Genomic DNA, 22,739 nt, shown 5'->3' with positions numbered 1-22,739 from the left:
ACCGACAATACAGGCTCTTTAGGATTTTTTGCTAAATAATGTAAAACCGGAAAGGGGTTCAGGGATGAGGATGTTCCAAAACAATAGCAGCAATAACTGGAGGACAACTTTTCACTAATCTTATTTTAAGCAGCCTTTCCTGGAGGTAACAGGGAATATCCAGTATATCTAAAAATCAGCAAGAGCAGTCCCAGCCTACGTAGCAGCCTTTGGCACTAAGGTCCTTTCCAGCTCTTACTAACACAAGAGTTTACAGCAAGGACTTTATGCGCAATATCCCAGGAGCTGTCTGCCACCCAGCATCCAAAGGTAGTTCCTCAGTGAGGAAGACAAAAGATCCTTTTGCAGACCAGGACTCCAGGATGATGCACTCCAGCAAATAAACCTTTAGCAATATTCTCTGGGCCCCCAGCTAAGCACCTGCAATTTCTTACCTCCTAGGAGCAGCAAATATTGTAACTGCTGACTTGTAATAAAAAGACACCAGTCTAGAAATCCAGCACTGTCTTCACTGGCCTTCGGATCTTGGCGCTGCCATCTTGACTGTGGGAAGCCAACTGTGACATCCAGCTCTGAGGTGCACTGTACTTTTACAATGGTCTCACAGGCTCCTGGGACTGTGATGTGTCCCAGGAGGTTGCAGATGGGGAGTTGGGGGGGGGGGGGGGGAGGGAATTCCCACTATTGCCTAGGCAAGAAAAATGAAAGTTGGTACCTGTTAGAAAAAGGTCCTACTCCCCAAATGAGGATGATAAGCGGCACTTCACTTTTAGGTGATGTTTCACTTTAATCCAAAAGGCTTTCTGGGAACTAGTATTTGTTTTCCTCTTGGTGGTCAGGGCTGACTCGCATACATTTAAAAACTGACTTCACATCTGTTTAATACTAAATATTAATATTGGGACTCTTGTTTATTACACATTTCTTTAGAGACCTTTCTTGTCACTGGAGCCATAATTTCCATGATATTCTGCAAACAGGTTCTTGTGCTCCTTTTCTGTTGGTAAAATGTTGTAAATGCAACATTATATTTTAGAAGCTCTAGCTGTATTGTTAGCAATAGAGGAAATGCCATAGTTGCCTTATTTTAAAGGCACAGGCCCCAGGGTAGTTATGTTCTAGTTTAAGTCCTTCACCTGAAACAAGCATGCAAGGTGAGAGTTCAGACTTGTGATTCATGCATGTTCCTGGTCTTTGGCTTACTATGTAATAAAGCCATAATGAGGGTGACTGCTTGCATGTCAAAAGACAAATGTTAACTTTTTTTTTTTTTTTAATTTAACAGTTAAGATCTAAGACCAAATTTTTCTTTGGGGATAAATAATAAATGCATGTATTTTTGCAGAAAAAAAATGTGCATTTATTACTTTTTACCCCAAGGAGCCTGCAAAGCATTACATCCACATTCAGTGGATCGCGGGTGCAATGTCAGGCTTTTGCAGACACGTCTCCTAGCTTTTTTTACCCATACCTCTGCACAGGTTTTTCGTTAGAGAGCTGGAAGCAGTGTCAATGAACTACAAGGGCGCTCATCAGCACCCTCGCAGTTCATTGAGAACTACAAACTGTATGTCATGGTGGCAGACAGGATTTGTAGTTTATTCTTTCATAGATTGCTGTGAACAAATGACGCGGCTCTGTGGGTGGAAGCCTGCACAGCCATGTTGATTTTGAAATGTGACAGCAGCTCTAGGGGAGAGGAACCCCGTACGCTCTCACAGCCGAGGGGATGGGGGGTGCAGGGGGAGGTGCTAGAGCATGTTACATCCTAAATATGGATGTAACATTCTCCAAAAGATTAACCAAATGTAGCCTTTAAATTGAAACAGTTTCCAGGCTTTGGACTCTGAAGTATTTACAAATAAAAGTTTTTTTGAGCTTTGAAAAGTCCTCACTGCCCTTTGTGCATTAAGGGGGGGGGGGGGGCTACTATTGTTGACATCTTAAAAAGTTGCTAGTTACGTGGCACTTGTTCTAATTGTCTGACTTCAGGATTTCTAGGTTAATGACCCAGAACAGTGGTTCTCAACCTGTGGGTCGCGACCCATTTGGGGGTCGAACGACCCTTTCACAGGGGTCCCCTAAGACCATCAGAAAACACATATTTCCGATGTGTAAAGAGCAGCTACTGTGTAGAAAGCAGCTACTCTGTTAAAAGCAGCTACTGTGTTGAAAGAAGCAGTATTGGAGGTAAAACGACACTCATGAATTATAATTACTGGGTAAATAATTTTATGGTTGGGGGTCACCACAACATGAGGAACTGTATTAAGGGGTCACGGCATTAGGAAGGTTGAGAACCACTGACGCAGAACAACCATTCAGCAGGTGAAGCCAGAGCTTGCAATCTACAAACATGTTTTTGGGTCAGTGACTCAAAAATTATCAAATCCATTATATGAACACGAAAGCAGGGCAACTAGTATTTTTAGAAGAAACACATCTTGTATTCTCATCATAATATCAATGATGTTTATATGTGACATTTTCTTGAAAGTTTATGGTGTCAAGTGCTTCTTTTGTTTTAAATATACTTATTTTGTTTTCTGATCACAGGTTTACCATCCACTACCAACCGCCTTCCTTTGGAACTGACAGTTGCGTACAACACTTTGTTAATTCACATTAATATAACCGGTGGATTTCTGTGTGAACATCAAGAGCAACTGAAGAATGTCCTCTACAGAGGTTGGGAATAGTAGCTTGCCCGTAGATAGTAGATGATATAGTTGGTCATAAGAAATGTTCAGTTTTGATTACAGAGAAAGATTATTTATAGATGTGGTCTTTCTTAAAGCTGAACTATACTCACTCCTCCAGTGACGAGATGTCCCCAAGCTCTTCGCCCAGCTGCTGACATCTTCAGGCTGCCAGGTCTCAATTGCCGACAACTATCATTGGCTGGGCAGGGATGTTGTCACTCCTGCGCACACGCAGTAATTCAGTCAGATATGGCATTGCCGAATTTATACAGTAAGCTGTGCGTGCGTGGCTCACTATTCAAGGGCAGACAGGCAGATGAGACATAATGTCTCTTCTGCAGTAAAATTCCAGTTTCTTGTTCCTGTTTCTTGCTGGAGGCTGCCATTTTGTTGAATTCCAGATCCCTGAGCAGCAGTAAAACTTTAGGCTGTCAGCAGATTGGCCTCTATAAATTCGGCACAGTGCCTAAAAATAGAGAGCACCTGGGCATGTGCAGGACAGGGTGAGACAGTTTATTACTGGATTTAAACAGTATAGGCACATATTTTTAATGTTTTACATAGCAAAAAGGGCCAGCATGTAGTGATCTGGTAGGACTTAACTTTCTGACTAGAGTTCCACTTTATATGCCACCAAGCTCCCTGCCAAGCTGCTGACATCTTCGGGTGGCCAGGTCTTGACCGCTGTCATTGGCTGGGCAGAGATGTTGCCACATTTCTTAACACTCCTAATAGAAATGCTAGTTTTTTGGCTAGATCTTGTTTCAGTATTTTCTCAGACACTTGTGAAAACAAACAGATATAAGGAAATTGGACATTTTTGTTGACGTTTGTTACTTTAACCGCTAGCCTACAGGGCACTTATACCCCCTTCCTGCCCAGGCCAATTTCCAGCTTTCAGCGCTGTCACACTTTGAATGACAATTGCGCGGTCATATAACACTGTACCCATATGACATTTTTATCATTTTTTTGTGACAGATAGAGCTTTCTTTTGGTGGTATTTAATCACCTCCTGGGTTTTTTTTATTTTTTCTTAAACCAAAAACCACTGAAAATTTTGGGGAAAAAAGTGTTTTCTTAGTTTTTGTTATAAAATTTTGTAAATAAGTGATTTTTCTCCTTTACTGATATGCGCTAATGAGGCTGCAGTGGTGGGCACTGATAGGCTACACTGATAGGTGGCACTGATGAGGAGGCACTGGTAGTTGGCACTGATGGGCATTAACAGGGATCACTGATGGGCACTGAAAGGCAGCACTGATATATGGCACTGATGGGCAGCGCTGACTGGCACTGATAGGCGGCACTGACTGGCACTGACGGGTGACACTGAAAGGCAGCTCAGATGGGCACTGATATGTGGCATTCATTGGCACTGGTAGGCACTGATATGTGGCACTGATGGGCACTGGCACGAGGCACTGATGAGCACTGATACAAGGCACTGATGGACACTGACAGGTGGCACTGCTGGGGCTACACTGATCATCAGGGCACACTGATCATCAGTGCCCTGATGACCAGTGTACATGTCCCCTCCGCGGAAAGCCGATTACCGGCTCTCCTCTCCTCTTGAGCTGTCAGCGTGACAGCTCGAGAGGAGAGAAATGCCGATAACCGGCATTTCCCTGTTTACATGTGATCAGCTGTGATTGCACACAGCTGATCACATGACCGAGCCGACATCTTCGGCTCTTTCCGTGATCGGTGATCCGCTGTGTCCGAGGGACACAGCGCCCCACCGATCGCCACGCTGCGTGCTCCCTGAACCGCGCATGTGCGGTGAGAATGGGGGGACGTCATATGACGTCCTCCCAGAACAAGAGAACCACCTTGTGCCCGTCATTGGACTATATGGCGGGCGGGAGGTGGTTAACCACTTGCCCTCCAGAGGATTTACCCCCTTCCTTACAAGGCCATTTTATACTTTAACTGACAAATGCACGGTAATGCAACGTTGTATATTAATTAAATTTGTAATTTTTTTCCCACAAATAGAGTTTTCTTTCAGTAGTATTTGATCACCTGCGGTTTTTATTTTTTGTGCTATAAACAAAAAAAGACCGACAATTTTGAAAAAATAACTATTTCTGACTTTTTGCTATAAACATACAATAAAAAATTTGAAAAATCAAATTTCTACATAAATTTAGAGCAAAATGTATTCTGCTACATGTCTTTGCTAAAAAAAAAAAAAATCCCAATAAGTGTATATTAATTGGTTTTACGTGAAAATTATACCATCTACAAATGGCGGTATATATACAGGAATCTAGGGAGACATGCTCTTTTGTATCTCTGTGCTGTGCAGAGAGATACAAAACAGCATGTCCATGATGACAGGAGAGAGACCTGTGTTGTTTACACGCGTCTCTCCCCTGTTGGCTTTCCCAGACGAGTGCCATCCGGGACCTGGTGATTGACATCTCTAGTCACCAATAGCGGTTCGGGTAAGGCAGCGTGTGCCCCTGTCCAGAAATACAAATCACGTATATACATGATTTTGCACAGTCCTGCCGCCCTGTAGCAGTATTTCTGCTATAGGGCAGAGGGCAAGCGGTTTAGAGATCCATCAGGTAAAATGGGAGCATTGCAGCCCCTGTCAGTATTAGGCATCCAACACTCCCAAAAATGTTGTATGTCAATGTCCCCCTGCCCTGGCACTGTGGTTCTTTCTTCCAACTCATAGAAAGCAGCCACAGTGCAGGTGTTTTCAGAATATTTTTTCTTGGTGGCTTTATGCACTGCGTTTATTTAATGGAACACATTTTTCAATTTTAAAAATTTTGATTCTAAAACTGTAAAGCACAGTTTTTTTCCCATTTTAGTTTCTTGTAGTCCCACTTGCAGTTCATAGTTTTTTTTTAATCATTTGTGCTTTAAGTGTTTTCTGGCTTAACAGAGATTGGGGAAAAAGGAGGTTGACATGCTGCTGTAACAACTATCTTTAGCTTATATTTGTCACAGCAGAAATACAAAAGTCCCATGTAGCCGAAATAAATGACTTTATAAACAGTTTTGAAATTGACAGCATCTGACTGTAAATCCTGCTACATAACTATATTACATTTTCTTAACAGTTCTTTTGACTAGAAGTCAGGGAAATGTGGGGGACACAACCATCACAGAGCTATGGAAGAAGGTCTTCAATGCAGTGCATCCTCAGGAAACATACTCTGCTCTGAATAGATTAGCTGGATTGCAGGGTGCCTTGTGGCTGGCAGAAAATCAGCTGGAGCCTATGATGAACCTATTTTACCTTTTTAACCAGGTATGTTTCTATAACATGATAGTATATTATATTACATTTATATCCTATATTGTATTACACCATTGTTTCAGGGTACTGAGACCCTGACCTAAAGTGTAGTCTAGGCAAAAGAAAAAACTTATTCAAAACTTTTCTGCAAAACATTCATGTTTCCCCATTTTAAAGATGCACCAATACCCTTTTTTATCGGCAAGTACTAGTACCAATACTTTTGGTCAAGTACTCACCGATACCGATTACCGATACTTTGCAGTGCGACTTGCGTCCATTTAAAATAACTGGGCACAAATCACACTGCAGAGAATGGCATGCAATTTGAACAGCAATTCCTATCCAAATCACGTGGCTTTCCCACCACTCCTGTGTGAACCCAGGCTGGTTATAGTGCATTGCACGCATATTAGTCCGCCACCGCGTCATTGGTTCCATTCCTCTGATGATGTGCGTGCGCACGTAACGCGTAAGGAGGAGCCTGGACGTCGTGGCGCTTCGCCGCCGGAGCCACGTGGAGGCCCGTTGGCCATCTTTAATATCTTTAGGGTTAGTTCACACTATACCTGGATGAAATTTTATTTACCTATCGCGATTTGGATACCTTTGCTTGTTTATAATAAAATTCTATTGATAACCTTACTACACTATGGGCGTCTTTCCCTAACTCCCCGAGAGGAGTACTTATTTTCAGAAACCCTGTACCAGGATCCAGGCACCATACCAAGAGGTGGAAGATTCCCTGTAAACAGGCAGTTCCTTCCAGCCAGCCCCTTTGAGGAAACCTCTGGTTACCTGGATCTTATTCATCTTTACTGAGTCCTGTCATCACACAGAAGGGAGGATTGCCCAAGTTGACCAGACCTCTGATGAGGAATTTTATACAACGCTCATATTCATTTTATTTCTAGTGAGTGCGCATTTTTATAATTTCCCATGGAGCACCACCATTATCCAGTAGATTCACCAGTCACAATTCATAGACTTTATGGACGCTTCTCTGGATTTTATTTGATCTTATATATCATTTTTAGCGCTGCACTATTTTATATCATCAGGTTTCCCGCACTGCTCCTGTGTGAACTTGGGCTAGGACAAGCCTGGGTTCACACAGGAGCAGTGGGGAAACGACATGCGAGTTGGACAGGAATAGCATTCCTAAACAAATCGCATGCTATTCTTTGTGGTGCAATTTGCGTTCATACATTTTGTATTGATGCAAATTGCACCGCAAAGTATTGGTTTGGGTATCTGGAGCATTTTCATGAGTACGAGTGTGTTTAAAGTGGACCTGTGGGGATAGAAATATGGGAGTTCACTACCTATTGAGTCAATGACCTGCATAAATATGTAGCAAGTGAATTCTAAGAACTCCTCTTTGTAAATGTAAAGGCAAGTTACTGCTCTAGATAGGTTCACTCTTGCCTGCTGCCGCTACAGTGGCTAAAATAAGTATTGAACACATCACCATTTTTCTCAGTAAATATATTGCTAAAGGTGCTGTTGACATGACTTTTTCACTACATGTCAGTAACAACTCATGCAATCAATACATACAAAGAAACCAAAACAAATCAGTTCAGAAATTAAGTTATGTGTAATAAAATGGAATGGCACAGGGAAAAACTATCGAACACCCTAACTGAAATGTATTTACTACTTCGTACAAAATCCTTTGTTGGTAATAACAGCTTCAAGATGCCTCCTGTATAGAGAAACCAATTGCATGCATTGCTCAGGTGTGATTTTGGCCCATTCTTCTATACAAACAGTCTTCAACTCTTGAAGGTTCCGTGGGCCTCTACGAACTCTGATCTTTAGTTCTTTCCATGGATTTTCTTTTGGATTCAAGTCAGGTGATTGGCTGAGACATTCTAGCAGCTTTATTTTCTTTCTTTGAAACCAATTGAGAGTTTCCTTGGCTTTGTGTTTTGGAATCATTGTCTTGCTGAAATGTACACTCTTGTTTCATCTTCATCATCCTGGTAGATGGCAACAGATTTTTATCGAGTATGTCTTGGGACATTTTTCCATTCATCCTTCCTTCAACAATATGAAGTTTGCCAGTACCGTATGCTGAAAAACAGCCACACACCATGATGTTCCCACCTCCAAACTTCACTGTTATGTTTTTGGGACTATGTGCAGTGCCATTTGACCTCCAAACATGGTGTGTATTATGGCATCCAAAGAGTTCAGTTTTGGTCTCATCTGACCAGACTATATTCTCTCATTATTTCACAGGCTTGTCTAAATGTTGTGCAGCAGACTTTAAACGAGCTTCAACATGATTTTTCTTCAGCAATGGAGTCTTGTGTGGTGAACATGCAGACAGGACATGGCGGCTGAGTGCATTACTTACTGTTTTCTTTGAAACCATTGTACCTGCTGATTACAGGTCTTTCTGAAGCCTTCCACACGTGGTCCTTAGCTCTTGGACAACTCTTTGGATAATTTTTTTCACTCCTCTGTCACAAATCTTGTGAGGAGCACGTGGTCGTGGCCGCTTTATGGTGAAATGATGTTCTTTCCACTTCTGGATTATGGCCCCAGCAGTGCTCACTGGAACATTCAGAAGTTTTGAAATCGTTCTGTAACCAATGCCATCATTGTGTTTTGCAACAATAAGGTTGCGCAGGTCTTGAGAGAGCTCTTTGCTTTTACCCATCACAAGATGTTTCTTCTGTGACACCTTGATAATGAGAACCCCTTTAATAGACCATCATTTGAGACTGAACCAGCTGATATTTGCAAGGGCAGGATTGCTTTATAATTACTGATAAATTTCAGCTGGTGTCTTGGCTTTACATGCTTTTTTGCACCTCCCTTTCCTCATGTGTTCAATACTTTTTCCCTGTGTAATTTCATTTTATTACACATAACTTAATTTCTGAACTTATTTATTTTGGTTTCTTTGTATGTATGTATTGCATGAGTTGTTACTGACGTGTGGTGAAAATTTCATGTCAATATCACCTTTAGAAATATATTTACCTAGAAAAATAGTGACATGTTCATTACTTATTTTATCCGCTGTATATAGGTACACAGCTTACTACATAGCATAATCTTCAAAACATTAGTAAGGCACTTATAAGAACTTGCTGCATAAATGTTTAGCGGAGTACTTAACAGGAACACTGCAGACCTCTATGAATCAAATCCACTGTACATCTGCACTGTCCTAACAGTTGAAATTCAACTGGTTGCTTGAATTGACTGCAACGGATGATATAAAAAAAGTTGAGTAGTAAAATGTAAGCACTGCATTTTAAAATATTTATTGTAGACATATGGTGATACATAGGTCAACGTGCCAATGTTTCAGGGACTCACAGGGTCCTTTTTTCCTCAGGGCAACTCAGGGACCACATAAATGTATACATAATATATAAAGCAAGCTCTTACCATCCTTTACCCCAGTGACATCATTATGCTCTCATACTCTTGCCAAATTCCTAAAAATAATGCCAGTGTCACCATAATAGTCATAAGACGCTTGTGTACACATAAAAAATCCAGATGTTAAATAAACATCAGAGAAAAATCGGTTAGGAAATAATGCTGTTGATCTCATTTGAATGGTATGGCAAAAGGTGGTCTTTTTTTTTTTTTTTTTTTTTTTGTACAGGCTCCTACTTTTTCAAGTAGAAAATACAACTTGCTAGAGTTGATCAAGGCATGGAAGGTTCCTCATCAGACACAGGAGAATATTCACACTCTGCAGAGTGCCTGCCATTTAAAAGATATTCTTTATACCTCAGCTGCTTTTCTGCAAGGTAACTCATCCTAAAAAGTAATGCCTATGGTGGTGTTATGACAGACAATGTTCAAGCATGTGTTTACTGTCTTTAATTGTTTTCTAACATCAATACTTGATTTTTGGTCCTTGTTATGATACTGAATAGAAACCATGTCGTGTGATACTGTTAAATGTGACTTGTTCTTGTGCTCTTAGATCTTGTTCTTGTTATTAGAAACCTTTAAAGGACCATAATAATAAAAATAGAAAATTGCATTACCTGAAAGTGCAGGAATATTAAAGCCTACGTATATAAAAATGCAAACTTAATTTGATGTACAGGAACCAGTTTTTCAGTTCTGCTGTAAATTAAAAATTGAATTATGGCTTTATAACTTTGTGGAGTAGGGCACAAGCCAGTTTTGCAGATGCAACCAGTTTTGAATTTTCTAAAGTTTTTTTAAAGTGATGCTTTAAAGGCTTCTCCTTTAAGAAAAACATGTTAAATGGACATATTGTAGTGGGGGAAAAAAATGTGCATTTTTTTTTTTTTTTTATATATATATATATTTTTTCCACAGGAGCCTGCAAAGCATTGCATCCGTGATCAGTGGATTGCAGATGCAATATCATGCTCTTGCAAAGTGTTCCTCCAGTTCCCTACAAAACAAACGGCAACTGCCCCAGCCTATAACTGGCCTTTGCAGCAAGGAGCAAATGGAAGGGTGACGCTTGTCAAACAACAACAAAAAAAATTACCAGCTCAACTTGCCAACCAGCCTGCAACCAACCAAATTGTCCTGTCTAACAGTTCACATTAAAAAGGGTTTAGTTTGAACACATTTGTAAGTTGCAGAGCCACTTCAGGGCAGTTGGGTGATATGGGTCCTGTCCATCTAATCTTTTCTTCAGGAGGGCAGATCTATTGACAGAAGTAAAGTGCCTCTGGTATACCCCAATTCCTACCTCCATCAGCAAGATTGTCCTACCCCATGAGATTGGCATGAGATAAAACTTATACTTATTGCAGTGGTATTTAAAAATGCTTACATCATTTTGCCACCAAAGTATGCTTTACATTTAGGAGCATATTCAGAAACCCTGTTTAATGGGTTCGTCCACCCAAATGTTGTATTGTATATTTTTTCTGATTTAAGAGAATTAAACCACCTGATATTTTGTTATATCTCTAAATTGACTATATTGGTGAGATCCCTGCACTTTAAGTTCCCGGGTCTGCACATCTGCTGTGGCCATTGCGAGACAGTCTGACTCTACTTTTGGATATTTACATATATCCTTTTTATGAAGAATGTAAGAGGAGGAGTTGGAAAATGCAAAGATGTCAGGAAATCTTGCTTTTGAAGTATGCAAGTTGAAAAAGAAACTAGGGGATTATTAAGCCCATCAGGTTCCACCTGTAGCGGATTTATAACTTTTGGATAGACCAGCCATTTAAGAGTATTTTTGCTTTGATTGTGGATCCAATATATTTGCTGAGCTAAATATGGAGTGCTGATTCAGTATTTTTATGCAGTTTTATTTCTAAGTGTAGTCTAAACGGAGTTCTCCAATAGGTTTGGCTTCAATGGATGGTAAGGATTTCCCTCAAGCAGTGGACCTCTTACAAGAAGCTGCCAGCGGCTTGTGTACTAGCAAAATATTAGCCGAGATCTACACCTGTCTTGGATGGTCCTTCTACAAGATGGTATGCCATGTAGTGAAAATGCCAGATTTTTTAGAATTTTTGCTTACACCTTGCCAAGCCAACATTTTGTAGTATAATGGCAAAAGCACAGTTTTTTTGTCAAGTTTTCAGGAAAAACATATATAACTTCAAAGATATATGTAACGGCTGTGGATTTCTGATTGTAAAGTTCACCAAGTATCAAAAACTATTTTCCATGCTAAGTGCATGTAAGATGTTTTGAAAAATAGAGCTAAACAGTTTTAGCTTACAAATGGGGGCTAATTTAGTAAATTTATGATAACTTTCAGTAAAGAGCTGGTGCTACTAGCCCAGCCAAGACATAGTTCTGAAATTGGCTGTACTGGCATGATCAGCTTGTCATGGTAATTACGGCCATGAGGACTATCTCTGACAGTTACTAAGAACCACTCTGCAAAGTTGATTTCAGAATTGGATTTGGAGTTCACACAGTCCTGGCTCTCTTTTGAAAGTCAAAGCAGCGCTCCATTCAAAAGAGGGCGTTCCACTTTAACCAATTCAATACCGGGCACTTTTACACCTTCCTGCCCAGGCCAGTTTTCAGGTTTCAGCGCTCTCACACTTTGAATGACAATTGCGCGGTCATACAACATTGTACCCAAACTAAAATTTTACCATTTTCTTCACACAACTAGAGCTTTCTTTTGGTGGTATTTAATCACTGCTGGGGTTTTTATTTTTTGCTAAATTAACAAAAAAAAGCCCCAAAATTTTGAAAAAAACACGTTTTTCTTTTTCTGTTATAAAAGTTTGGAAATAAATAATTGTTCTTCATAAATTTAGGCCAAGATGTATTCTGCTACATGTCGTTGGTGAAAATAACCCATATTAGGATGTATTTTTTAGTTTGTAGGAAAGTTTTATAGAGTTCACAAACTATGGTACAGATCTGAATATTGATCAATCCTGAAGTACTAACATCTAATCTAATTTCTTGAGGTCCAAGAATGTCAGAACAGTACAGATATCCCCCAAATGACCCCTTTTTGCAAAGTAGACAGTCTGACGTATTTCATAAGAGGCATGGCGAGTTTTTTGAAGTTGTATTTTTTTTGTCATAATTTTTCGGAAAATGAAAAAATTAAAATTAGTTTCACTATTTTTTTTTTTTTTTACATATTGTCACCAGTGCAGTACAGCGTCATCATATAACTGGCATGGCGGTGATCAGGGACACTGACCGGTGACAGTATGGGGAAAAAAAAAATATATTTTTTTTAATTTTTTTTTTTTTATTACTTTTTTTATTTTTTAAGATTTTTTTTTTTTCATATTTCACTATGACCAAAGTAGTACAATGTTACCATAGTAACATTGTACTACTTTGGGGAAGTGATCAGTATTTTTTTTTTTTTTTTTTACACAATTTGCTTATAGCAAAGAATTACTTTGCTATAAGCAAGCATTTACCTGAATGACATCGATTCATTCAGGGTTTTTTTTTTTTGTGCTTAGCTGTGATTTGGTCACAGCTAATCACATGACATGTGCATGTGATTAGCTGTGACCATTCATTGTATACAACTGACATGTGACCTGCTGTGATTGGTCACAGCAGGTCACATGGTACCGGCAACAGGGGGCTGATACTCAGATCTGTCATCGGCCGTGTCCGGGGTACACGGCCGGTGACAGATTGCGCGGCCCTGCAGGAGCGCAATCTGCGAATGTGCGGGAGGACGCCGTATGGCATCCACCCTGAACGCTGATGACATTTGCCGGCCGCCATTCGGCCATAGGGCGGGCGGCAAATGGTTAAGTACTGATCCCCCACTCCTTTGGCACCTTTTTGACACGTACCTGCTCCCACTTCCTCAGTGATTGCCTAGGTGATTGGAAGCAATAGTTGTTCAAAGCTTGCCCATTAGAAGTTCATACTTGTCTTCTATTCACTCCCCCACAATTCAGTTCCCCAGGTTTAGCAATGAGAAGCACTGTGTAACCTTTAAGTTGATCCTAATTCTATGTTAAGCTGCTGCGTAATGGTCCATTTGGCAAGCAAATGGCTGCAATGTAGAAGGAGGGAAAATAAGTTCCATTTTTCCATACCTAAAGGTACTGGGTATTTTCTTCCTTTCCAATGGTTAAATGAAACTGCAGAGGCAAAGCACAGGTTCACCTTAAGTCATGCAAGGATTTCCATCCATGGCAGCAACTGCAATATTCAGCAGGCCTGTGATTTAGCAAACCTGAGTAATGAGGGTGGTATTGGGTGTTTGGGTAGGTCTGAAATTGTCATGGGTCTGGACAGTGTCACTGATGAAGACAACAAAAAGCTCTTTATTTAAGATAATCGTATGGGTGTGGTGAGGCAGCTCTGCTCAGAAGTAGTGTGAATATAGCTTTATAATGGGTATGTTGGCTCTCATTCTATTTGTTTCTAATTTTAGTGGAATTTGTCCTGGTAGGGCCACTCATGATTTCCAAAGCTGGTTGAAATGCCAATGACAAAACTGGCCTTATTCTGTAATTTGTGCAAGGAGCAAAGGGCAGCAACAAAAATGCATGCATGAATATGCATTTATGATACTAGTCAGGTTTCACTAAAGTGGAATCTGTTTATTTGCAGGAGGGATCTCTTTACACTTAAGATTAGTGATGTGAAAGGCTTGACAGTCATAGGAGGTTTTTTTTTTTTTTACCCTAGGCAAAGCCACAGACAGCCCTGCAGTTCTGGAAGCAGGCACTGAGTGTGAATTTTCACAGTCTCCCAGCCCTGTACCACACATCTTGCCTATACAGTGACATGAACAGGGTAGAATCTGAACTGGAGGCTCTTACTTTACTTCATACGGTAAATATGCAGAAAACACAAAATAGAACAAGGGTTTGTGTGGCTAGCAGTGACTTTCATGATTTTTTATCTCTATGCAGAATGCCACCTGGGATCCTATTATAGGTTGGCATAAAAATATATATATGTAATTTTAAAAAATATATTTGTTGTGAATGTATTTACTTTTTATTCCATGTGTTCAGTTTGAAAAAACATTTGTATTCTTTAGTTTTGGGTGCTTTTAATGTATTACCAGCTTTTATTTCCATACCCATATTTATCTACCCCATAATATTACTTTTCACTACTGCTAGTCATAGATGGAACAGTCCAGATTAGGCTATACCCAACCTAAATAAAGATATGCTGTATACGTACCTTATACTTATGGTACTGTAGTGACATAGAAACCTGCAAGAGGAACCACCGCACACAGTGGAGTAAGTAGTGTTAGATCTGGGATCTGCTACATGGCAGATTTTTAAGACATCTCCTTTTATGGAGTGCCTTTAGTTTCATTTGGACCCTATAGTGACAGGGTCACTTTAACCCCTTTATGCCTGAAGGTAAAACAGATCTCAATGCCTGAACTCAGTTTAGCAACTGTATTAGTAAAACTTTACATATCATTGAAATTTGTTAGTGCACCTAGGTGAATTATACCTTTATTTTTGTTTTGTTTTGTTTTTTTAGGAAAAATTGGGTCTTTATTTGGTGATAAATGGTAATGGTTATGTCCTAATATTTTTTATTATAAAAGGAGAACTGGCCCAAAATAATAAAAGAAAAAACATTTTTTTTAAATTTAGCTGTAAATGTCTTGCCATTACCGTGACCCACCACCAAAGAAACCCTGAAATAATTTCTTCTGATGTTCACGACAATACCACATATACTGTTGTGTTCAAAATAATAGCAGTGTGTTGAAAAAAGTGAATGAAGCTCAAAGTCCTTCTAATAGCTTTTATTTCCATACACACAAATGCATTGGGAACACTACACATTCTATTCTAAATCAAAACATGAAGAAAAATATATCAAATTTGTGTTGTTCCTCTAAACAAATTGAAGAAAAGTGAATATTAGACTGTTCAAAAAAATAGCAGTGTTTGTATTCTTCTTTACAAACTCAAACATTCACTATATAAACTGAAAAATGTTTGAAGATTTTGCTTTCCTTTGAATCACTTAATATTTGGTTGTATAAGCACTGTTTCTGAGCACTGCTGTACATCTGTGTTGCATGGAGTCAACCAACTTCTGGCACCTGTGAACAGGTATTCCAGCCCAGGATGATTGGACTACATTCCACAGTTCTTCTCTATTTCTTGGTTTTGCCTCAGAAACTGCATTTTTGATGTCACCCCACAAGTTTTCTATTGGATTAAGATCCGGGGATTTGGCTGGCCACTCCATAACGTCAATCTTGTTGGTCTGGAACCAAGATGTTGCACGTTTACTGGTGTGTTTAGGTTCGTTGTTTTGTTGGAAGACCCATTTCAAGGGCATTTCCTCTTCAGCATAAGGCAGCATGACCTCTTCAAGTATTGTGATGTATTCAAACTGATCCATGATCCCTAGTATGCCATAAATAGGCCCAACACCGTAGTATGAGAAACATCCCCATATCATGATGCTTGCGCAACCATGCTTCACTGTCTTCACAGTGTATTGTGGCTTGAATTCAGTGTTTGGGGGTCGTCTGACAAACTGTCACTAGACCCAAAAAGAACAATCTTACTTTCATCAGTCCACAAAATGTTGCGCCATTTCTCTTTAGGCCAGTCAATGTGCTCTTTGGCAAATTGTAACCTCTTCAGCACGTCTTTTTTTTTTTTTTTCCAACAGTGGGACTTTGCGGGGGCTTCTTGCAGATAGCTTGGCTTCACATAGGCGTCTTCTAATTGTAACTGTACTCACAGGTAACTTTAGACCTTCTTTGATCTTCCTGAAGCTGATTGTTGGCTGAGTCCTTGCCATTTTGGCTATTCTTCTATCCGTTCGAATAGTAGTTTTTCGCTTTCTTCCACATCTTTCAGGTTTTGGTTGCCATTTTAAAGCATTTGTGATCATTTTAGCTGAGCAGCCTATCATTTTCTGCACTTCTTTATATGTTTTACCCTCTCCAATCAACTTTTTAATCAAGGTACGCTGTTCTTCTGAACAATGTCTGAAACGACCCATTTTCCTCAGAATTTCAGAGAGAAATGCACTGTAACCAGCATGTACAACATTTGCTGCCTTCCTTCCTTAAATAAGGGCAATAATTGCCAGCTGTTTTTCAAAGAATGAATGACCTCACTAATAGAACTCCACACTGCTATTATTTTGAACATGCCCCTTTCAATTAGTGATTCAATTACACAGAATCAGCAGCATGCATGTCATGACTGTTGGGTCTGTTGGATTTCTATTACTCTACTACACCTGCTAGTAAATTTTTTGCCATGTAGAAATATCATTTCTACCGAAAACAGTGATTGATCAGGTTAGTGATGTCTGACTGCTATTTTGAACACAACTGTATGTGCAGTTGTTGTTTGTACCTCTAGTAGGGCCAAGAACCAATAGTTCAAATTTTGCTGTTTTTCACCCTACCTAAACACAGTGACACTACAACCCCCCCCCCCTTTTTTTTTATTTATTTTTTTTTAAGCCTAAATCCAGTTCTGCTGTCAATCTAAATAGTTTGTTTAGGCCAAACTGGCCTAAATGACCTATTTCCTCCTTTACTAAACAATGCAGCTGAGTGAAGGAGTGAATGTCAGAGTGAAGGTTATAGTTTTTTGGGCCCAAACTAATTATACACTATTAAAAAAACCACTGACCAGGACCTTTGTCTCCAACCTTGACCCTGACCCTAACTTAGATCAGCCCTGACCTAGCCATTTTATCTTTAGTCTATTTGTTTTTTTTTGTTTTTTTTGTAGACACTTTTTTTTTTTTTTTTACGCTCTTCTCTGACTTGGAGAAAAACAAATGCCATGTATCTTTTTCTGCTTTCCAAGGAAAAATATGCAGTACAGGGCTAGTTTGGTCCTCCCAGGTCCCAATCAATAGTTTGCTAGCAGCAAACTGAAGTAGGTTACCAGCACAAATGCTAATCACATAAATGTGGTGCCTCAGTAGAGGGCACACTTCTGCAGTGCTGCATGTGTCTACTCGGCGTAAATGAATTAACCTCCTTGGCGGTATTCCCGAGTGTAGCTCGGGGTAACATTTCAGTACCATAAACGGTAACCCCGAGCTACACTCGGGAATACCATGCGGCACTGCTCCAGCATTTGTTCTTCACTTACCTTACCCTGCGCTCCCAAGATGTGTCCCCTGCAGCGTCCCCGGCCATCTCCTCTGGCCGATGCCGGCATCTGGCTTCTGTGTCCTGTCCCTGTGATGTCGGGACGTACGGCCGCCGCTGGCGGCAGGAAATTTAAAAATTTTACAAAATGTCTTTTTTTTTTTTTTTTTTTACATTTTACATAGTAAAACATTGCTGTCTCAACCAATTTCACATACATCTTGTCCCTAATGCTTTGTCCTGCGCCCTGCCTGCATTTTGTCTGTTCTTTCTGCCTGGAAACTGAGAAATGTCCATGGCGTCCAAAAAGTGTCCCTTTAGGTCAAAAGCGGTTTAGATCAGCTAGAGAACAGCGATAGTAAATCAGAACCAGTAAATCAGAATTGAGTGATAATGATTTGTGGGGAAATTCGTCATCAGACACTGAAAACGATTTTGCAACTTTGCTCAGCAATGTGCTAACTTGGCGCTATATTTCACATTTCAGTGTTTTTGGTTTGATTATATTATTGAATTAAATGTATTATTATTATATTATTATTATTCTTATCATTATTTATTAAATTATAATTTATGATTACGTGTTTCAAATTTTATCCTACCCGGGATGTTTACTAGACTCTTGTTCGGACAGATTTCAGTGAGTTATTCCTAAAAATTACAGGCCTACAATAAAAAAAACTACATATTTCCATGCAAAAAAATGGTACCGCTTTCAGCACCAAAAATCGGAAAGAATCATACCGCCAAGGAGGTTAAAGGACGTGTTCACTTTTTGTAAAACTAGCCACCTGACCTAGAAACTCCAGGTTTTTTCTTACTTCAGCATGACAGTCGCAACCTTCTCTGTTGCTTACCTTCTCCAGCGTCTGTGCATTGAGCCCCTACAGACTTGAATAGAAGCATCTTTAATCTTAGAGTATGGCTAGGTAGAAACCTGAGGGCTCTCTGCACAGGCTGAGCAGCACTGAAGAAGATTTTGGCTTAGAAGTAAACACCAGAAGGAGCCACAAATGTCACTCTTATGTAAGTGAGCAGCTGGGTGGGTGTTTTCTAGGTTGGAGGGCTAGGGAAGGAAGGCTAATGTTTTTACTACATGTGAACCTGTCATTCCTTTTTTTTTTTTTTCTGTTTCTACATTTTCCTTACTATTTCCCAATTGCAGTGCATCTCTCTGTTCACTTACATCCTGCTGTCCTCTGTTATCACATTTACTGCCCAGCTGACCCCATACATTGGTCCAGCTGGACACTGAGACTCCCTCCCTCGAGACCTTCAGAAATAAATTAAAAAAACAGTTCAGATGCTTGGACAATCACGTTAACATTTTCTTGTTATGGTTTGTCTTGGGTTTAAATGATTTTTTCTGTATTACTCCACTATGGCAATACTATTTATTTGTATTTCAGGAATTAGAAAACTACTGCATTGAATCCAGCTCATCGGACACCTTTTTTCTGTTCAGAACTGAACTTCTACTGAGCACCTCAATTTTGAGCCGCTATGTCCATGTACCAAACTCCTGGGAGGTGAAGTATCTTATAGCAAATCGCTACCTCAGAAGAAATAGGTAATGTATACCTGTAATCCTTCACTTTTCTTACACCGCACTCTCACACAAAAAGCAACAGGAATTTGATGTGATAACAAAGCAAAGGGTAGTAAGTCAGTAGCAACCAATCAGGTTCCAGCTTTATTCCTTTGGGCCAAGCTCTCTAACTTTTTGAATGGTTGTTACTGATTTCTGCACTTTGCACATTGATTGACTTATTAAAATAAATTAGAACACCAAGCAAATAGATGAAATACATTTATGACAGCTGTTTTACCTGCCAAAGGATTTGTATTTCTGGCCATCCAGCCTAGAGATTTATACAGCTCTGCCTGGCAAGGAAGGGGACCTTATCTTTCTCTGCTGCATTATTACTTTCACAAAAAACACATTGATGCTTTTTGGTACACACAATTTTCCATACACGATGCTCTAGAATCCCTTACAGGTAATTAGTTTAGGGTTAACTGTAAATTATGGCTGTAAAATTATTGTTTTCACTTCGGTGTGTAAGTAATTTGTATGGAATTGGTGAATGATAACAAGAAAAGCAGTAAAATAGATCTCCTCCTACAGCCCGCAACAATAGACCCCCCAGCAACAATAGATCCCCCCAGGAACAATGGATCACCTGCAACAAATTACCCCCCATCAGTAACAGACTCCCAGCAACAACAACTGATCCCCCCACAGCCAACATCAGTAGACCCTCCAGCAGCCAGCAACAGTAGAACAGTTTGGAGGAAAGAAGGGAAAAGGGAGACGTGATTGAAACCTTTAAATACATCAAGGGGGTGAATAAGGTTCAGGAGGACAATAGTTTCAATATGAAACCAAAATCGATAACACGGGAACACGACCTCAAACTAACTGGAGGAAAGTTCAAAACGAATCTTAAAAAGTTATTTTACTGAAAGAACGAATGATGATTGGAATAAACTTCCAGCAGAGGTAGTGAGCTAGTCAACAGTAAGTGGCTTCAAACATGCCTGTGAGAAACACAGATCTATACTCAGACAAAAAAATTTAATGAAAAAAACAAATCAAGAAAACAAAAAAAACAAAAACAAAAAATGACGTGCAAACTCGATGGATCACTCTTTCTGCTGTAATTTTTCCATGTTTTCTATAGAACCTACCCTCAACAGTAGATCCCTCCCAGTAAAAATTTCTCCCCCAGCAATATAAGACTCACCCTCAGCAACAATAGATCCCTCACCAGCAACAATAGACCTCCCTGCAAAAATAGATCCCCTCCAGCAACAACAGATCTCGTAGCAGTCAGCATCAATAGACCCTCCAGCACACCCCAGCATCCATTGCCACTACATACATTGCAGGAGGTGCCGGAACTGTGTTCCCCTGAATTTCCACTGAAAAAAAGCCCTGGTCCAATGTATACATATCCAATAGTATCTGTTTCTTTGCAGCACTGAACAAGCAGCAGAGCATTACATGGATCTGATGACTGCATTGCTTCATGAAACTCAGCCAGATGTAAGTAGTAGAGAAAGGCTTTTGGGGGCTTTGGCAATATCCCACTGTTCTTACTATTAAAAAAAGAAAAAAATCACCAGACTACTAGAGATTCAGAAAAACCTTGCTGTGTCCTCTTGAAAAGTGTGTCTTTTTCCATGACATTTTCATAGCTAAGAGCTCCTGAATGATGACATGTTTATAAAAAAAAAAACCTTTGCTCCAGCTATTGACTACAATTTCTTTTGTTCAGTTCCACTTTCCTTGTTCAGTTGGCCCATTCTTAGCTGATATTGATAACATAGCGATGAATAGGACCTGACAACTGTACCATGAACATTTATATTTATTTTAACAAAACACAATCTGGGGAATAACTAAGTTCCCTGCACATTTTAATAGAGCAGGAAACTGTCAGAAGTGGGTTTTGCCACATTGACAGAGCACATAGACCTGTTTCAGATTTATCTGCTCCACCTGTGGTAGTTTCTATTTCATAGTGAAATAGAAACTAGCGCAGGTTTACACCTAATTAATGAAGGTGACTTTGTCATATGGGATATGAGCTGTCAGCAGACATCTCACATCCGTCTCACTGCCATTCTGAGCTAAGTGGGAGTGGGGACAACAGAGAGATCGATGCTTGTAGCTTCATCTCTCCTTTTTCTGCCCTGTGTGCTGTGCTTGTCACAAAACAGAGAACAGGTTACTCCTAATTAACAAAGGAGCTTACACTCCTTTTGTTAATTAATAGCAGCATCTGCTCCATGTTCTAAATTTAGAAGATTTTTACAAGCTTTTATTCCCACAAAATGGCAGTTGATGTAATATCTTTACGTCCTGTAAGTTGGGAAAATGTCTAATATTCTTTTTTTTTTACTCTCAGAGTATATATCCCAGCCCTGCTCCCCTACCCAGACTTCCGTTGATTTATCTGGAAGCCGCCACAGCTCTGCTAGAAACTGAGAAGTTGCAGGACGCTATCACAGTAAGCGAAGAAGTGTTGGAAAATCTCAGTCACATCACAGCTGGCATTACAAGCATAGTGGAAGCAGAGACCAGTCAAGAGTCTAAATCTGACACTGAAAGGGTGAACTGTGTTTTATGGGCCTCCACAGCTCACTTCCTTCAAGGAGAAGCTCAAGGGAAGCTGGCAAATCATAAAGAGTCAGTTACTGCATACACCAGGTACGCTGAATGTCTGGCAAAAAACTCCCGAAAGATCTGTGATTAAATGTGTCACTAAATTTCAGTGTAGGTCTGTTTGGACAGTAAGGGTAACATTATGCAATTTTCTTAATTTCTTTTCTTTTTTTCCACCCATGGAAGGAAAATGTTGATGGAGAAATCCTACTGTTCTGCCACTAGGGTTGGGTTGTTTTATTACTGTCTGTTTTCTGCTGGGGAGTCTTCACTTCCTGTCCTGGAAACACAAATGAGAAATGAGAGGAAATTTCTCCTAAGTGATTGTGATTCCCTCAATCTTAGGCAATTGTCACCAGAACATGTGTCACTGTTGGAAGATTTCCATCACTTAATGTATTTGTGTATATATCCCGCGAGTAACCAAAAAAACCAACACTCCAATTAAAGTCACTTACACCCTTCACACACTCATCAATGCATTCCAAAATCTGAAAACAAACACATTAGTGCAGTGCCTCCCTATTACTAGACACCTCTTGAGAACCTAATCACGAACATAAGTGTATAACAAAACATAAATATTAAAAAAAAATTTATACTCAAAAATGTCCTATATACAAAAAATATATGAAGTCCCATATAAAATATGATCTTTCATGATGCTCCTTCACTCTTTCACCACTTCACATCTTCATAAAACATAAACCAATGTTCATCCACCAACACCCAGATTACCTAGAGCTTTTTGACCTCACATTGGGAAAGTCTAACCTTTCTCTACTTTATCCAAAACTGAAAAGAAAAAAGTTTCTCTTATGTTCATTGATGGACACTTCTCTTCTGAATCTTGACCACAGGGTTATACCACCACCTACAGGAGGAGGACACTAGGCAGAAAAGAAACACAGCACTGCCTATGGGCAGTCCTAACTGGTATAAAACACCCATTCTGCTATAGACGTCTACCTGGCCATCTGTGCATCCAGTTCTTTTTTACCTAGTGTAGGAGTAAGGACCTGGCTCTCTGCTGAGACCTTTGGTTCCATAGATTTT

General features: G+C 39.8%; 1 protein-coding gene across 1 annotated transcript in view; it reads left to right on the top strand.

Annotated features, from left to right (window-relative positions):
- FANCG (FA complementation group G) overlaps nt 1–22,739 on the top strand; it is a 44,868-nt gene that overhangs the window by 8,330 nt on the left and 13,799 nt on the right. Inside the window, exons 4-11 of the mRNA XM_089684086.1 lie at nt 2,557–2,688; nt 5,786–5,976; nt 9,599–9,746; nt 11,287–11,417; nt 14,086–14,232; nt 18,922–19,082; nt 20,495–20,561; nt 21,427–21,728. Coding sequence (XP_089540212.1) covers nt 2,557–2,688; nt 5,786–5,976; nt 9,599–9,746; nt 11,287–11,417; nt 14,086–14,232; nt 18,922–19,082; nt 20,495–20,561; nt 21,427–21,728 — 1,279 coding nt within the window. The remainder of the gene's footprint in view (nt 1–2,556; nt 2,689–5,785; nt 5,977–9,598; nt 9,747–11,286; nt 11,418–14,085; nt 14,233–18,921; nt 19,083–20,494; nt 20,562–21,426; nt 21,729–22,739) is intronic.

This window comes from Staurois parvus, unplaced genomic scaffold (genome assembly GCF_062004578.1).
Source record: "Staurois parvus isolate SC_StPar_1 unplaced genomic scaffold, SC_StPar_1.0 ptg000336l, whole genome shotgun sequence".
Lineage (NCBI taxonomy): Eukaryota > Metazoa > Chordata > Amphibia > Anura > Ranidae > Staurois > Staurois parvus.
The sequence above is the reverse complement of the archived record's forward strand: the minus strand, read 5'-3'. Positions and strand labels throughout refer to the sequence as shown.